The sequence below is a fragment of the Salmo salar genome, chromosome 03, assembly GCF_965601325.2.
Source record: "Salmo salar chromosome 03, fSalSal1, whole genome shotgun sequence".
In the NCBI taxonomy this organism is placed as follows: Eukaryota; Metazoa; Chordata; class Actinopteri; order Salmoniformes; family Salmonidae; genus Salmo; species Salmo salar.
Genome location: NC_138293.1, coordinates 68530616 through 68548055, shown reverse-complemented (window position 1 = coordinate 68548055; position 17440 = coordinate 68530616). Strand labels below are relative to the sequence as shown.

Genomic DNA, 17440 nt, shown 5'->3' with positions numbered 1-17440 from the left:
CAAAAACGTCAACATTAATGAAAAATGTATTGACTTATGCGGTGTTCAAAATAACTGGTAACTCGGAAATCTCCTACTTCCCACTTCAGTCCGTTGGAAACAACTGGGAACTCGGAAAAATAGATTTGAACGGTCATCCAACTCGGAATTCCATCTCGTGAACTCGGGCCTCTTTCTAGAGCTCCGACTTTCCACCCTTAAAATCACTGACGTCATGATTTGACCTCGTATTTTTCCGAGTTCCTAGTTGTTTTGACCTCGGCATTATTATACCTCTGCCGTATCACCACGCTTAATCCGAAAATGTGGTCTGAGGGGGGGAGGGCAGTTCTAGATATACACAAACACACTTTCTTGACAACTGCCTTCACAACAGCTCTGGGCTGCTCTGCAAAAAAATATGTTTGCTCTGACTTCTGCGGAGGCCGCATCGCAGTAAATACTGTATTGTCAATGCAGATTACGTATAGACAATGCAGCGCCTTTAAGCTCTCGTTTTTGCCCGAGTTTCCAGTTGTCTTGAAAGCAATATTCTAAAGGCCAAAGTTTTTCCTAACCATAAAGCAGTCATGAGTTTTAGCTTTATTTTTTATAAGAACTTTCAAAAGCTATTGTATTGTGTCTAGTGGCCAAAGGCAAATGTAGGCAAACCCCAACTACTAATATTCATGTCTTTGGGTGTTAGAAAAGCGCTATACAAATTCCATGTATTATTATGAATTATTCAATCATTAAAAAAGATGCTCTGTTAACTAATGAAGGTTGTTTAATGCTGATGTTTAGCATAGGTAGACAAGAAATACAACATTAAAACATAAAGACACGTTACTACTGAGCTTGTAAGGTTTAATTCATCATATGAACATGAAACTTCATATTTACTGTGGTAGAACTAGGTATCTAAATGGGTGTGTGTGAAATGTATCTTTAATTATATCAAATTTAGCTTAGTAAAACAATAAAACTGGGTGAAAACATTGGGATCTATTGTAGCCTTTCCAACTCAACCCACAGCAGTGCCTTCTGCTGGCTATGGATGACATTGCGTATGGCGAGAAGCAGATCCTCGGTGCAGCTCCAGGTGCTGGGTTCCAAAGTGTGGTAGAGCAGGGGCAGGGTCTCCAGCTGCTGCTCGTCCGCCTGACACACCTCCTCCATCACGCCATCCTCCCCTCGCCTGGTCAGCAACTTCCTGTAAATGAGGCGAAATAGATAGACTTTGTAACTACTGTTTATAAATTGGATTAGAGAACATACAACTACAAAAATAGAATAACTTATGATCTAAAAGTGTATTGTAAATACACACAAATACAGATAGTCAGTCAGGCACCTACTTTAGCTTCTTGTGTTTTTTCTTCTTGGGTCGGATATTAATGACGATAGGGTAGACCCCCTGCCTCAGGAGGCCCTCCACACTACTCAGGCCCAGCTCCAACAGACAGTGCTTGTCCTGAGAGACAAGACACAGAAACCTATATGGGAAAGGTAACCCACTGGGCACAGACAGTTCAACCTCTAGTTTTGATTTACATTAGGTGTAGTTGTCAACTATCATGAATTCAATGTGAAATCAACAAAAACATTTCACCTTATCATTGGATTTAGGTTAAATGTTTGATGAAAAGAATACAAAATTCCCTTATGTTGATGACTTTTTTTCAAATCCATTCAGTTTCCCACGTCGATTAAACATCATTACATAACATTTTCTTGTTGAAATAGCGTGGAAGCAACATTTTGGGGCTCCCAAGTGGAGCAGCGGTCTAAGGCACTGCATCTCAGTGCTAGAGGCGTCACTACAGACCCTGGTTAGATTACAGGCTGTATAACAACTGGCGGTGATCGGGAGTCCCATAGGGTGGTGCACAATTGGCCCAGCATCGTCCGGGTTAGAGGAGTGTTTGGCCGGGGTAGGCCGTCATTGTAAATAAGAATTTATTCTTGACTGACTTGCCTAGTTAAATAAAGGTTAAATAAAAAATACAAATTGACACAACCAGTTTTTGCCCCATGGGAAGTGTTTGTTTGTTTGTGTGTGTGTAAGAGAGAGAATGAATGAATGAATGAATGAATGAATGAAAGAGTGTATACCTGGCTTATTACATCCTGAATAGACTGCAGACTGATTCCAAGAGCCTGCTCTGGGGTGGAAGCATCTAGCAGGAAAACACTCTCATCATTTCTCTCTGTGGCCTGGATTGGCTCTGAAATACATCACTCCATGAGAAGCGGTAGAGAGACAACATATCTACAAGTAATTACTTTAAAACACAGCCGATCATGCAAGGACAACAAGCATGCAACTAGTGCTTCTGAAATTTGAGTGTGTAGTGACACTATGTAAATAACCATGTGTGTCTGCATGTGTGTGTGTGTACCTGGTTGGCAGGTGTTGAAGTCCAGTCCAGACTCTGCTGGCTGAAGCAGTCTCTCAATGAGGCCGCGAGAGAGCAAGGAGGGGGAGAAGATGACAGGCCGTTTGGTCTTGACCTGTATTGGCTGGACCATACTGTAAGGAATCAGGTGCTCCTCATGACCTGAGCAAAGACACCACACACACACACACACACACACACACACACACACACACACACACACACACACACACACACACACACACACACACACACACACACACACACACACACACACACATTTAGGTTCATGCATTTTTATCTTACTATAGTCTTCAAAGGACAAACCAAAATATCAATAAAGTCATATGGGAGGAGCTTACGCTTGCTGAGTGTGTAAAGGACCTGTGGGGTGGAACCAATCCCACGACAGCTGGGGGACACAGCCTTGACCAATCGCACACGCTCAGAGCCCTTCTTGGATACCTACAGTGAGGAATGGAGGAATCAGTAGTCTGGTTATCCTTGGTTACCAGAGATTCACACACAGTAGGGACAAGAGGAGTCTTACTTTTTTTTTGAAATCCTTCTGCTCCAGGGCTATGGTACGTAACCTCACCAATAACAGTTGCTGGGCTCTGAGATAGAGAAAGATTTAGAGGGACACACATTTATCACTACGTGTCCCATGCAGTCTGTGAGTGCAGTCTAACAAAGCTAAACATTTGCACAACTGTCTGTTATAGATGAATGGAACGTTTAATCTTCTTCTCATGCTTATTAAAATGTCTTACATTATATAACCCGTTCATTTGAACTCTGTCACAAAGGTATTATTACAGTACATGGCACCTCTCCCTTACCGGTTGTAATTGGGCATGACCCCCGCCTGCAGGGGCTTGGCTGTGCGGGGGTTCACCAGGGTGCAGCGCCACTGGTACTTCCCATTGTAACGGGTGTCAGTGACGTGTATTATGTCATCACAGCGCACCCCCAGACAGGGCAGGTCGCTATGAGGGTCCAGGTCCAGGTTGACGCGCATGTAGAAGGAGTCAGCACCGTAGAAGGTAGGAGAATTGAGCTGGGCACATAACTTGGAGTAGGCTGAGAAGAGGAAAAGGGGTGGGCAGTTAGTTACACACACTATTCTTTTATCTTTTTTGGTTCTATAAACAGTCTGACGCCTGGATAAAGGCCAAGACCATATACTATAAAGGTGTACTGTACTGAAAAAGCACATCAGTCAAGGAAAACAACTGTAAAAGCTGTCTCAGAACTTCACCCCCTGTGTTGGTCTGGTGTTTGAGAGAAGAGGGCTCTGTCCACCACTGCAGAGAGAAGTGGGCCACCTCTCCAGTGCACTGGCCCATCAGCACACTGCCCCCACCAAACAGAACCTTCTCCAGCTGGGCAGGGAGGAGAGAGACAGTTATACTCAGACCTGTGTGGATGTTTTTCTACTACCTGTTTGCCTGTCCATCTGTCTGTATGCCTTTGTTTCTCACCTCCAGTAACTCACTGCCCTCCTTCAGACCACACTGCTCAGCAGGAGAACCAGCTCTGACGCTGCTAACAAAGATGCCTGTGCGGTTGCCCCCAATGATGGTGATGTCATCTGCCAGGCTGCCTCTTCCTCTTTTGGGCGTAGTGGGGGGACTAGGTACAGGGGACAGGGGCTCGAAACTGAAAGAGGAAGTGGAAAGAAAGATGGTAATTACACTTATCAGTATACAGTTAAGATTATATCTCACACCATAATGGGTTAGCAAGTGTACCTACACTACGTTGGATTAGCTGTCCTGATGTAGGCAGCACAGAGATGGAGACATACCAGAGACTGCTGTAGTTGGGTTTGTGAGGTGGGACAGGGGGCAGGTTGACGAGGTCAGGGGGGAAGAGGTGAGAATGCAGGGAGCTACAGGAGTTCGACAGGGAGACCTCACTCTGGACTCCTGAAATACAACATAATTAGACATCACTACACACATCTATACTTAGCAGGGGTTACAGGTAGCTACAGACTTAGACAGGAGGGGATGTACTGAACTAAACCAAACCTGTGAGGTTCTCATTCTCATCACTGCCCCAGGAGTCCAGGTCAAACCTGTAAAGGGATAAGATCACGATAGAGGAGTTTTCATCATCATTTATTTAGTTTTAAATGCATTTACAGCATAACATGGGATTTAAGAGAGTGATATCTCCATATTAGAGAATAATCTAAACGTTGATCTGCTATGGTATGACCATAGATATCCTATTAAATTAATAATAACTCTAATTCCTAATTCTATGGGTATGACATACTCTATGTTGACCCTGCGGTTGATGGAGTTCATACAGGGAGGGAAGGGGAAGATGGAGAGCCTGTTAACATCCCTCTCACTGTCCACTGTCTGTAAAACACACAGGACACAAACAAAGAGTGAAATAGAGAATGACTAAAGTATCGATGCAGGCCCACAATTTAAACCTATTCATCATCTCCTTGACAACTTGAAAAAGTTGATTAATTATTCAATAATCCACATATACTGTGTGTATTCACAGCTACACTGTTCAGTGAGAAAAATACATTTGTTAATATAATATAGATGAACGCAAGATGAGACATGATGCTTTGATATGTCGGCATGTCACAAAGTGTTGTGGAGTAATGTAACAACTCACTGGTGTCAAGAGATTCTCCTCTGAGTTTGAGCGGGAACCTGCAGACAAAAGAAAGTATTTAGAAGTCTAAGCCTATCCTCTCTCATCAAAGTTGTACAAATAAAAACATTTGTTTTGGCCATGCCTATTTCTACCATGTCTTATTCAAACAGTAGTTCAAATACAAGGTTTATCCTTCATCAGCTACAGTGATGTAAAAATTTAGAATAAATAAAGCAAACATGAAAAAAAGAGGGATTAACTCAGGAATGCTCTTTTCTTCAATGCTATCCTTGCAAAACCCCAATCCCCTAATCCAGTGGTTCCCAACCTTTTTCCGTTACTCTACCACCAAGTATATTTTGCTCTGCCCAGAGTACCCTTAAAGTATCCCCTCGTGTGCATTTACCAGTAAGCCTATGGTCTCATGAGTCTTCTCAAGTACCCCCTGTGGATAGGCCAAGTACCCCTGGTTGGGAAACACTGCATTCATCTCAACTCTACTCCCTGTATATAGCCTCGCTATTGTTATTTTACTGCTGCTCTTTAATTATTTGTTACTTTTATTTCTTATTTTTGTTGGTATTTTTCTCAAAACTGCATTGTTAGTTAAGGGCATGTAAGTAAGCATTTTACTGTAAGGCCTGTTGTATTCGGTGCATGTGAAAAATAACATTTGATTTGATTTTAATTGAATTGAAATATAGGCTTACCTTGGGAGTGGTCATGGGTTTGGCCTGTAGAGGGAGACTGTGACACAGAAATGAAAACAGAGACATCATCAACATCTGTTCACTGAAAGGTATCCTACAGGTACCAACATGCTGACAGTTACACAAATTCCTCTCTGGCAACATCAATTCAATTCAATTCAAGGGGCTTTATTGGCATGGGAAACATGTTAACATTGCCAAAGAAGTGAAGTAGGTAATAAACAAAAGTTAAATAAACAATACATAAAACATATCTCTAACTCTATGCAAAACAACAATGCGACCTAATTAGCACACAGGAGTTGCTTCACCCTGATCTAAATATAATATTCTCTGTAAGTAGACCATGAATAACCATGGCAAGTAAAATGATCATTATTATTATGGGGATCAGCTCAATGGTACCTACTTAAGTACAACTCTGTGAATGAGTCAAATGAAAAGACGGGTTGGACAGCAACACTGCCATACTCCTCAAGGACTATTTATTACATGATTATGAAGAGATAAATGTTGTGGCTGCTGTTGATGGTAACACTATAATGTTGCTAATATTCTAGCTGCTGCCAATGAAGATGATAAGATGGCGATGAACTCTGACCTTGTAGAGCAGCTGGTGAGTGCCGCTGGGTGGAGGGCTGAGGTCTAGGGAGCAGCAGGGGCCGTAGCACTGGTCCTCGCTGAACAGAGACAGGTGAGACTAGGAGAGGGACAGAGAGATAATCACATTAGAAGAGTACAGGAGAAGGCTAACAGGTCCACACTGTAATTTGATTATCATATTTTTGTGAGTGTGTGAAACTGTATGTCTGACAGAATAGGGAAAACACACTTGTGTTGTGCAAGTATAATCAAAAGTGTGTACACAGAATGTGTGTACATACAGTAGCTGAGACTCACACAGTGCAAACAGGGGGAACTCTGCTCCCTGCTCCTGTCCTTCTCTTTCTCCAGCTCTCTCTGCTGCTGCTCTAGATTGGCCTGAAGCTCTGCGATGCGTTTACGCAGGTGGTTCTTGTCCAATAGGCAGTCAGTATACTCCAACTGCAGGCTGTCTCGACTGCGCAGAGCCTGAAGGATATACAGTATCAGAGGGAGGAGGAGAGAACATGCCAGAGAGATAAGTTATGAGGAGACAGACAGACACAGAGTGGGGGAGATACTGAGTAGTGGAAACCCCTGTATGACTAGACAAAAATGATGTATTACGGTGAGTAATGGGGCAACTATGCAGAGAAGGGCCTTATATTATCCAGCAAAAAGGCCTCAAACTCAACACTCCGACCTCAACATTCCTCTGTGCATGTGCATTCAGTGTCCAAACAGCCATGAACTATTTAAACCAACAGAAACAAAAACCTAACCATACACTGATTCGTTGATTCTAACCCATATCCCTACTCAGACCTACTGACCTGGTCCCTCTCCTTCTCCAGCTCCATAATCTGGTTGAAGTAGGAAATGCTCCTTTTCTGTTCTGTCTCCCAGTCCAGCTGGAGAGTCCTCACCTTCAGCTGCAGCTGCTCACACTGAGACTCCAGCTTCACAACACAACACACCATACCATCAAAGACAGAATAATACAATTGTGTTGATATACAAGAGGCATGTTTTAACACTTTATGAAACCTGAACAAAGACAACTTGAAAAACTGTCACCAGCTCAGTGACTTCTGAGAGTGAATCACTGGACAGAACGGTGTGAATAGGCTTTTTCTCTGCTATCACCTTGTCCCTGAAATCCTCAGAGCTCTCCAGCTCTCCCTGTACTCTGGCAATGTTGCCACACAGCTCGTGTCTCTGCTCTGCTGCCTCCCTGCGGTCCTGCTTCAGGATGTCCAACAGAGCCTGAGGTCAAAATGGAACAATACAAGAGTTAGAGCAGCACCGTCGGAGCGGGAAAACATCACGAACTCAGAGGGTGAATTAGATTCCCTCTGAGTGGTGGCTCTCACCTGTGTTTCAATGTGACCTGACTTCTGAATGTCAATGTGCTGTAGTGGCTTCTCACTCTTCTCCGGAACCGCGGGGGTGCCGTTCGTGCGATGGGTGACACTACTGTTCCTTCTGACTGGCGCCGTAGAGGCAGGGCTACCGTCAGTCTCTTTCTCTGCCTCCATCAGTCTGGTCTTCAGCTGCTCCATCTGTAGAAAAGGTTGAGTAAGAATATTACAAGGGAATCCTACCAGGGAAAAGGCTTCCTATAAAGGCATGTCCCAACAGCTCTTTAAAAAACAATTATACCCTCCACCCATCCTTTAATCTTTCTCCAGCTGCTTTCTTCTGTCCCAGTCACACTCCCTCTCCTTCAACAACCCATCAGACCCTTTGTCCCCCTCTCCTCTCTATACCTGTTCCAGTAGCTCTCTCTCACGTGCGGAGGCCTTGGCCTGATCCTCCAGGGCACGAGAGTATTTCACAGCCTGTTCCAGGTGCCTGTCCTTCAGCCGGCCCAGCTCCCTGCTGCCTGCCTCCCAGTCCTGACGCAGCCTGTGGGAGACACATTCAGCCAGCTCTTAGTACACTGGACATAGAAACTGTACATCCCTATTAAAATGTTTTATGACAGCCATGGACCATGGCTCATCATGAATGTAGTTTATGTATATCATTCTCGATGTTTCAAGTTCCAGTCTGAATACTGTCATTCACTTTGGGTGTAGTGCACATTGTTGGGCCCTGTGGATAACAACCAGATGTTTGTGTGGTTTTACCTGTGAAGTTCAATTAATCAAACTTTAATGCTTCTCATAGTGTCATTTGTCTCCCAGTGCTTTAAGCCCTGAATGTGTGGTTCTGTGTGGAGTACCTCTCCATCTGCAGCCGGTCATGTCGTAGGTCCAGTGTCTTGCGTTCAGCCCGGCTGCGCTCCTCCTCGGCCACACGGCAACGCTGGGACAGGCGACGCTCACACACGCGGCTCCCCCGCAGCTGCTCCCTCAGCTTACGCACCTCGAGCAGCAGGAACTGAGTCAGGCCCTCTGGACCCTCCTCATCTGGGGGGACACAGCAGTGGAGGTAAATGGGGGATGGGGAAACACTGGTCATACAGGAGTGGAAGGGGGATATTTGGGGACAAATCCTTACCCAAGATGATGGAGCAGCGCTGGGTGGGCTGTTGTCCAGTGAGCTGAGTGTATTGCTCGGGGTGGTAGAACTCCAAAGACTCCATGAAGGCCTGCAGGCCACGCTGGCCCCGCCCATGCAGGATGTCAATCAAACGTCCTGATAAACAGTTAGGACATCATTAAAGTTTATAAGATGAAGACGACAATACATCCTGAAGATGGAGACACTCACTGTAAGTACTGTACTGACACAAGTGTGAAAGCTGCTCATGTTCCAGGTAATCCCTTTGTCATCTTTTCCTCTCTAACCTCATCTCTCTGTTTCTTCCTCTCTCCCCGTCCTTTTCACTCCCCATTTGTCTACCTCCTCCTTTATCTCTCCCTCTCCTTTACCTAGCTAGTGGCCACCCCTTCATTCCTTTCATATTGATCTCCTGCCTCGTTTCTCATACCTGTCTCCACTCCCTCTGTCTCTCACTCCCCTCTTGCTATCCTTTCTAACCACCTTTTTCTCACACGGCACAAACCCCTACTTACCTCATTCTCTCCGACCTACCTCCTCTCTCCCTGTCTCCTCTCACTTACAGTTGAAGTCGGAAGTTTACATACACTTAGGTTGGAGTCATTAAAACTCGTTTTTCAACCACTCCACAAATTTCTTGTTAACAAACTATAGTTTTGGCAAGTCGGTTAGGACATCTACTTTGTGCATGACACAAGTCATTTTTCCAACAATTGTTTACAGACAAATTATTTCACTTATAATTCACTGTATCACAATTCCAGTGGGTCAGAAGTTTACACACACTAAATTGACTGTGTCTTTAAACAGCTTGGAAAATTCCCAAAAATTATGTCATGGCTTTAGAAGCTTCTGATAGGCTAATTTACATCATTTGAGTCAATTGGAGGTGAACCTGTGGATGTATTTCAAGGCCTAGCTTCAAAGTGCCTCTTTGCTTGACATCATGGAAAAATCTAAAGAAATCAGTCAAGACCTCAGAAAATAAATTGTAGACTTCCACAAGTCTGGTTCATCCTTGGGAGCAATTTCCAAATGCCTGAAGGTACCACGTTCATCTGTACAAACAATAGTACTCAAGTATCAACACCATGAGACCACGCAGCCGTCATACCGCTCAGGAAGTAGACACGTTCTGTCTCATAGAGATGAATGTACTTTGGTGCGAAAAGTACAAATCAATCCCAGAACAACAGCAAAGGACCTTGTGAAGATGCTGGAGGAAACAGGTACAAAAGTATCTATATCCACAGTAAAACAAGTCCTATATCGACATAACCTGAAAGGCCGCTCAGCAAGGAAGAAGCCACTGCTCCAAAATCGCCATAAAAAAGCCAGACTACGGTTTGCAACTGCACATGGGGACAAAGATTGTACTTTTTGGAGAAATGTCCTCTGGTCTGATGAAACAAAAATAGAACTGTTTGGCCATAATGACCATCATTATGTTTGGAGGAAAAAGGGGGAGGCTTGCAAACCGAAGAATACCATCCCAACCTTGTAGCACTGGGGTGGCAGCATCATGTTGTGGGGGTGCTTTGCGGCAGGAGGGACTGGTGCACTTCACAAAATAGATGGCATCACGAGGACGGAAAATTATGTGGATATAATGAAGCAACATCTCAAGACATCAGTCAGGAAGTTAAAGCTTGGTCACAAATGGGTCTTCCAAATGGACAATGACCCCAAGCATGCTTACAAAGTTGTAGAAAAATGGCTTAAGGACAACAAAGTCAAGGTGTTGGAGTGGCCATCACAAAGCCCTGACCTCAATCCTATAGAACATTTGTGGGCAGAACTGAAAAAGCGTGTGCGAGCAAGGAGGCCTACAAACCTAACTCAGTTACACCAGCTCTGTCAGGAGGAATGGGCCAAAATTCACCCAACTTATTGTGGGAAGCTTGTGGAAGGCTACCCGAAACGTTTGACCCAAGTTAAACAATTTAAAGGCGATGCTACCAAATACTAATTGAGTGTATGTAAACTTCTGACCCACTGGGAATGTGATGAAAGAAATAAAAGCTGAAATAAATCATTCTCTCTACTATTATTCTGACATTTCACATTCTTAAAATAAAGTGGTGATCCTAACCTACCGAAGACAGGGAATTTTTACTAGGATTAAATGTCAGGAATTGTGAAAAACTTAACTAAAAACTAAATGTATTTGGCTAAGGTGTATGTAAACTTCCGACTTCAACAGTACCTTTTACACTCTTCTCATTCCCTTCCATAATTTTTCTCTCATTCTCCCTCTCTTTTTTGCGCCCACACATTCCCTCCCTCCCTCTCTCTCACCAGCCTTGCTGATACGTAGTGGGTACTGGGTGGAGTTGAGGACCTCATCCTCATCCTGCTCGTCGATGACCTTGCACTGCCTCAGGTAGGGGGTGAGCTTGGCTGGGTTCAGGATGCGGGTCAGCTTGTGCCTCACCCCCTCCACCCGGGCCCACAGCTCCTCACAACACTCCTCAGAGAACGGGGACACCGGCCGCCCCTCTTCCTGTCCAGTGTCATAATCCTTCACCCATACTGTGATGCCTGGTACAGAGGAAGCATGTTAATAGAGGACTGGTTTGAACGAGTAGCCAACATTCTGTGTATAAGAACAGCAAAGGTAATCCAATTTTTCTTATAGTAAATCTGAGTTTGGTGAGTACCAAACTTGGTGGGTGTCAAAATAGCTAGCCTGTGATGGCCGGGCTATCTACTCAGAATATTGTAAAATGTGCTTTCACCAAAAAGCTATTTTAAAATCGGACACCGCGATTGCATAAAGGAGTTCTGTATCTATAATTCTTAAAATAATTGTTATGTTTTTTGTGAACGTTTATCGTGAGTAATTTAGTAAATTCACCGGAAGTGTTCGGTGGGAATGCTAGTCACATGCTAGTCACATGCTAATGTAAAAAGCTGGTTTTTGATATAAATATGAACTTGATTGAACAACACATGCATGTATTGTATAACATAATGTCCTAGGAGTGTCATCTGATGAAGATCATCAAAGGTTAGTGCTGCATTTAGCTGTGGTTTTGGTTTTTGTGACATTATATGCTAGCTTGAAAAATGGGTGTCTGATTATTTCTGGCTGGGTACTCTGCTGACATAATCTAATGTTTTGCTTTCGTTGTAAAGCCTTTTTGAAATCGGACAGTGTGGTTAGATTAACGAGAGTCTTGTCTTAAAATGGTGTAAAATAGTCATATGTTTGAGAAATTGAAGTAATAGCATTTCTAAGGTATTTGAATATCGCGCCACGGGATTCCACTGGCTGTTGACTAGGGTGGGACGCAAACGTCCCACCTAGCCCAGAGAGGTTAACAGGTATGTCTTAAGTTAATTTGTGGAATTTCCTTCCTCCTTAATGCGTTTAAGCCAATCGGTTGTGTTGTGATAAGGTAGGGGTGGTATACAGAAGACAGCCCTATTTGGTAAAATACCAAGTCCATATTATGGCAAGAACAGCTCAAATAAGCAAAGGGAAACAACAGTCCATTACTTTAAGACATGGTCAGTCAATATGGAAAATGTCAAGAACTTCGAAGGTTTCTTGAAGTGCAGTAACAAACCAAGCGCTATGATGAAACTGGCTCTCATGAGGACCTCCACAGGAATGGAAGACCTAGAGTTACATCTGCTGCTGCTGATAAATTCATTAGAATTACCAGCCTCAGAAATCGCAGCCCAAATAAATTCTTCACAGAGTTCAAGTAACAGACACATCTCAACATCATCTGTTCAGAGGAGACTGCGTGAATCAGGCCTTCATGGTCAAATTGCTGCAAAGAACCCACTACTAAAGGACACCAATAAGAAGAGACTTGCTTGGGCCAGAAACATGAGCAATGGACATTAATTTGTCCATTGGTCTGGAGAACAAATTTTAGATTTTTGGTTCCAACCGCTGTGTCTTTGTGAGATGTGGTGTGGGTGAACAGATGATCTTTGCATGTGTATTTCCCACCATAAAGCGAGGAGGTGTGATGGTGCCTCCCTGTGGCTCAGTTGGTAGAGCATGGTGTTTGCAATGGTGTTTGCAACGCCAGGGTTGTGGGTTCGATTCCCACGGGGGGCCAGTACGGAGAAAAAAAGAATGTATGAAATTAATTGAAATGTATGCATTCACTACTGTAAGTCGCTCTGGATAAGAGCGTCTGCTGAATGACTAAAATGTAAAAAATGTAAATAAAGAGAACAGGCTCAAACTATGTTGATAATACAGTTTATGGGCATTGTCTGCTGCATTTTGAGAAGGAGCAAAAGGAAGTGCTTTTCTGGCTGTGCTCCAAGGAAAGCTGGAGGGGATTATTTTGCATTTAACATACAGAGCATTCAGAAAGTATTCAGACCGCTTGACTTTTTCCAAATTTTGTTACGTTACAGCCTTATTCTAAAATGTATTAAATAATTTGTTTTCCTCATCAATCTACACACAATACCCCATAATGCAAAGCAAAAACAGGTTTTTAGAAATGTTTGCTTAAAAACAGAAATACCTTATGTTGGATTCAACATTTTGAACATTGAGATATTAAATAAATGATAGAGAAGAAGCATAGAATAGTGAAAGAGACTGGGCTTTATGTCAAAAGTTAATGGTTCTCTGTAGAAAGACAGATGGCTTTGGAATGTGTTGGGTGGATGGGAGGAGAGCAACATGTTGATGTAGGGGAGACAGATGGACATCTGTGGATTAGGTGAAGATGGGGCTGAGGTCAGGAGGTGAGGTCAGATCCCCTGAGGGGAGTAATAAGGGTTTAGCTTCCTGTTACTCTTTTCCTGTAGAACCATAAGATGTAAGGATTGGAGAGAAGTGGAGGAGTGGAGGAGTGTCTTAAGTAGGATATATATATATATATATATATCTGTGATGGGAGAAATGTTGGGTTGTCTGAATTAAAGCTGTACAGAACCTTTGGGAAGAATTAAACTTGGTTAAAGCTTATCTAATGTCCTTGAGTTATTTACTCTCAAAAATAAGAACCTAACACTTATTTACGTAAGTATTCAGACCCTTTGCTATGAGACTCGAAATTGAGCTCAGGTGCATCCTGTTTCCATTGATCATCCTTGATATGTTTCTACAACTTGATTGGAGTCCACCTGTGGTAAATTCAATTGATTGGACATTATTTGGAAAGAAACACCTGTTTATATAAGGTCCCACAGTTAAAAGTGCATGTCAGAGCAAAAACCAAGCCATGACGTCGAAGGAATTGTCCCTAGAGCTCTGAGACAGGATTGTGTTGAGGCTCAGATCTGGGGAAGGGTACCAAAACAAATCTGTAGCATTGAAGGTCCCCAAGAACACAGTGACCTCCATCATTCTTATATGGAAGAAGTTTGGAGTCACCGAGACTCTTCCTAGAGCTGGCCACACAGCCAAATTGAGCAATCGGGGGAGAAGGGCCTTGGTCAGGTGGGTGACCAAAAACCCGATGGTCACGCTGACAGAGCTCCAGAGATCCTCTGTGGAGATGGGAAAACCTTCCAGAAGGACAACCATCTCTGCAGCACTCCACCAATCCGGCATTTATGATAGAGTGGCCAGATGGAAGCCACTCCTCAGTAAAAGGCACATGACAGCCCGCTTGGAGTTCGCCAAAAGGCACCTAAAGGACTCTGACCATGAGAAACTAGGTTCTCTGGTTTAATGAAACCAAGATTGAACTCTTTGGCCTGAATGCCAAGTGTCACGACCGGAGGAAAACTGGCACCATCCCTAAGGTGAAGCACGGTGGTGGCACCAACATGCTGTAGGTTTTTCAGCATCAGGGACTGGAAGACTATTCAGGATCGAGGAAAAGATAAATGAAGCCAAGTATAGCGAGATCCTTGATGAAAACCTGCTCCAGAGTGCTCAGGACCTCAGATTGGGTTGAAGGTGCACCTTCCAACAGGACAACGACCCTAAGCACACAGCCAAGACAACGCCGGAGTGGCTTCGGGAGAAGTCTCTGAATGTCCTTGAGTGGCCCACCCAGAGCCCAGACTTGAACCCCGATCGAACATCTCTGGAGAGACCTGAAAATAGCTGTGCAGTGACGCTCCCCATCCAACCTGACAGAGCTTGAGAGGATCTCCAGAGAAGACTGAGAGAAACTCCCCAAATACAGGTGTGCCAAGCTTGTAGCATCATACCCAAGAAGACTCCAGGCTGTAATCACTGCCAAAGGTGCTTCAACAAAGTACTGAGTAAAGGGTCTGAATACTTATGGAAATGTGATAGTTCTGTTTTTTTTTATACATTTGCAAAAAAATTCAGAAAACCTGTTTTTGCTTTGTTATTATGGGGTATTGTGTGTAGATTGATGAGGGGAAAAAACGATTTAATTGATTTTAGAATAAGGCTATAATGTAACAAAATGTGGAAAAGTCAAGGGGTCTGAATACTTTCCGAATGCACTGTATAACAGGCTGTAGGATTAACTTCCAGTACTATAAACACATTTGATGGTGCATTTAACTGCACCAATGATTTACTCAAGTTTTTCCTGGTGTTGCACAAGGTTGGTTGGTGGGTCGTAAACAATGATAGGGACGACATTAAATCTGTGTCAAAGCTCAAGAACGCAAACACTGGTGTGATTCATATCGCACACTTAAAAACCTACTGTGATAGCAGACAAAGACCTCCTCAACTACTGAGGAGCAGTTGTGCCAACTCCCTGGACTAAGAAAAAACACATTCAATTGAGACTCTCGACACGTTTAGTAGTACAGATCAGGGACCCATGATCTAATTCCGTTACCCGGTGTAAATCCACTTCACTTACTGTAGTTCAATAACCAAAATTGATTTTTCCCAACTCAAGGTGCCGTGTCATAGCTGACACCCCCTTTTTTCTGCAAACTCTGAAGCAACATAGTATATGTTTTAAAGTTAGCTATTTACCGACAATGAGGGGTAAGTAAGTGCTCCATAATCACGCCCCCCTCGCTCAAATATAGGCCAACAGACAGACAGGTCAAGACACATCTGTGTCCTGTGGAATCTTTTCCTGTCATCTCTCTTTTTCCCATGCAGGCTACTCATGTAGTCAATGGAAAACATGAGATACTTTTTATCAAGAGCAACTTTTTCCCAGAGCAGTGTCAACATCTCAAAATAAAAATAAACACCCCTCAGACTATTTGGCAGTATGAATATTTACTACATTAATTGACCGGAGCTTACAATACTAAAAATAACTGTGACTGACAAGACAATAAGGAGATCGAAGTGTCATTCAGTGCCGCAACTTTTCACCCCGATTGAGTCATCTAACTTTTTCTGAAAAAGTCAGGTAAGAAATGCTGTAATGCCATCTTGAAAAAAATTATTAATAAATAAACATGACAAGAAGAAATCTTAATTTCCCACTTACCACTCATTGTCAAGGATTGATCGTGTTGTAAGCAAACTCCTCAGACAGATATTCCACTTTTCGTTTTGATCAATCATAAAAGGATGAATGAGTCCATAGAAACGTAAACTACTATTCCACTATGGCTATGCTATTGCGTTGAGAAGCTGGTTGTGTTGTACCTGGGACGCAGTATCACACCCCTCCCCAACTTTGCAGTCCCGCCTCCTCACAATTGCCTGCACATCCCATATTCCACCAATCAGCAATTGTTCACAACTGTCCTGATCATTCCAGATGACCATACCAGGATAAGTTTCCAACAACCGGATGTATCCGGTTTTCAGGGACACAGCTAATTCAACATAGGCTTCCTTTTCTGATGAAAACCAGATTTGGTACTCCTCTCAGGCGTTTTCTTTTAACCTGCTACTTTAGGTTAAAGCCAGGTTAACCCAAATACTGTATCTCTGGTTAACGCAAGGGCAACATTTTCTGTTTGAAAATTGAGAAAGTGGAGGAGTTGGACCGTTTTCATGCCCAAAGTCGACCGTTAAAGCTAATTTCCTGCAATGAAGTGGCCTTGGTCTTTGGAAATCGACATTCCTGTGCACACAGTGTATGGTTAACTTTAAACAAATGTTGTTAAAAAGGAAAGCCTACCATAGTTCAAATGTAACCAGCAATCAGTAGGCTAGAGGACAACTTCCATTTCAACAGGCCATACAGATCTAAGATCATGAAGATCAGTCATTTTTGCTGTTGAACTTTTAGAGTTTACTCCCTTCAACTCAATTAGGTATTAAAGCTGCTTTTGAAGAGGGGCTTGAGAAGGGCTTTTCCACAAGGTGGAGCAATCCACCCACTGCTTTACAATGTTGCTCAGTTTAATTTACCTTTCTTTCTTTCGTCAATATCTTTGGAAGTTCCATTGCTCACACCAATAACACCAGTTGTTTTTATTACATCTTTGATTAATTCTATTGAATATATAGGACAGTTTTGTCCTATGTTATGTTTTGTTAGATAGCTATACCATGGGGCTCTTGCCCAGCATGTAACTCACCCTGGCCTGGTCCACTGAGCACTGACTCTCTTTTACTACAAGATCTTGAATCATGATGAAAACCTATTACCTAAAACTGTCTACAATAGAGGGAACACATAATTTCAATATTATGTAATTGCTTTTGAAAGGCTGCTGCTACCTTAGAAATTATATTTAGATAAGCCCACTTAACGCGTACCGTTAAGACTGATAGTGTTTTAACGCTTACAATTC

At 43.1% G+C, this 17440-nt stretch overlaps 1 protein-coding gene across 1 annotated transcript; it reads right to left on the bottom strand.

Annotated features, from left to right (window-relative positions):
* Positions 1-748: 748 nt before the first annotated feature.
* Positions 749-16426, bottom strand: LOC106601230 (caspase recruitment domain-containing protein 10). Its single transcript, XM_014193272.3, has 24 exons — positions 16180-16426; positions 11108-11350; positions 8807-8944; positions 8529-8715; positions 8071-8209; positions 7675-7863; positions 7448-7567; positions 7135-7260; positions 6620-6790; positions 6321-6419; positions 5720-5756; positions 5028-5065; positions 4665-4753; positions 4415-4461; positions 4189-4309; positions 3863-4040; positions 3640-3763; positions 3221-3461; positions 2929-2995; positions 2741-2843; positions 2382-2540; positions 2095-2207; positions 1338-1453; positions 749-1192 (listed from the first exon to the last, which is right to left on the bottom strand). The coding sequence occupies exons 1-24, from the start codon at positions 16184-16186 to the stop codon at positions 985-987; spliced, it is 3060 nt and encodes a 1019-aa protein (XP_014048747.1). The 5' UTR covers positions 16187-16426; the 3' UTR covers positions 749-984.
* Positions 16427-17440: the final 1014 nt, after the last annotated feature.

What these genes read in the sequence shown, in the direction of transcription:
- LOC106601230 (XM_014193272.3), bottom strand. An exon ending in GTTCCCCCTGTTTGCACTGT is followed by an intron (nt 6,420 to 6,619) that starts GTGAGTCTCAGC and finishes TCCCTCTCCTAG; the next exon opens with TCTCACCTGTCTCTGTTCAG. An exon ending in AGGAGAATCTCTTGACACCA is followed by an intron (nt 4,754 to 5,027) that starts GTGAGTTGTTAC and finishes TGTGTTTTACAG; the next exon opens with ACAGTGGACAGTGAGAGGGA.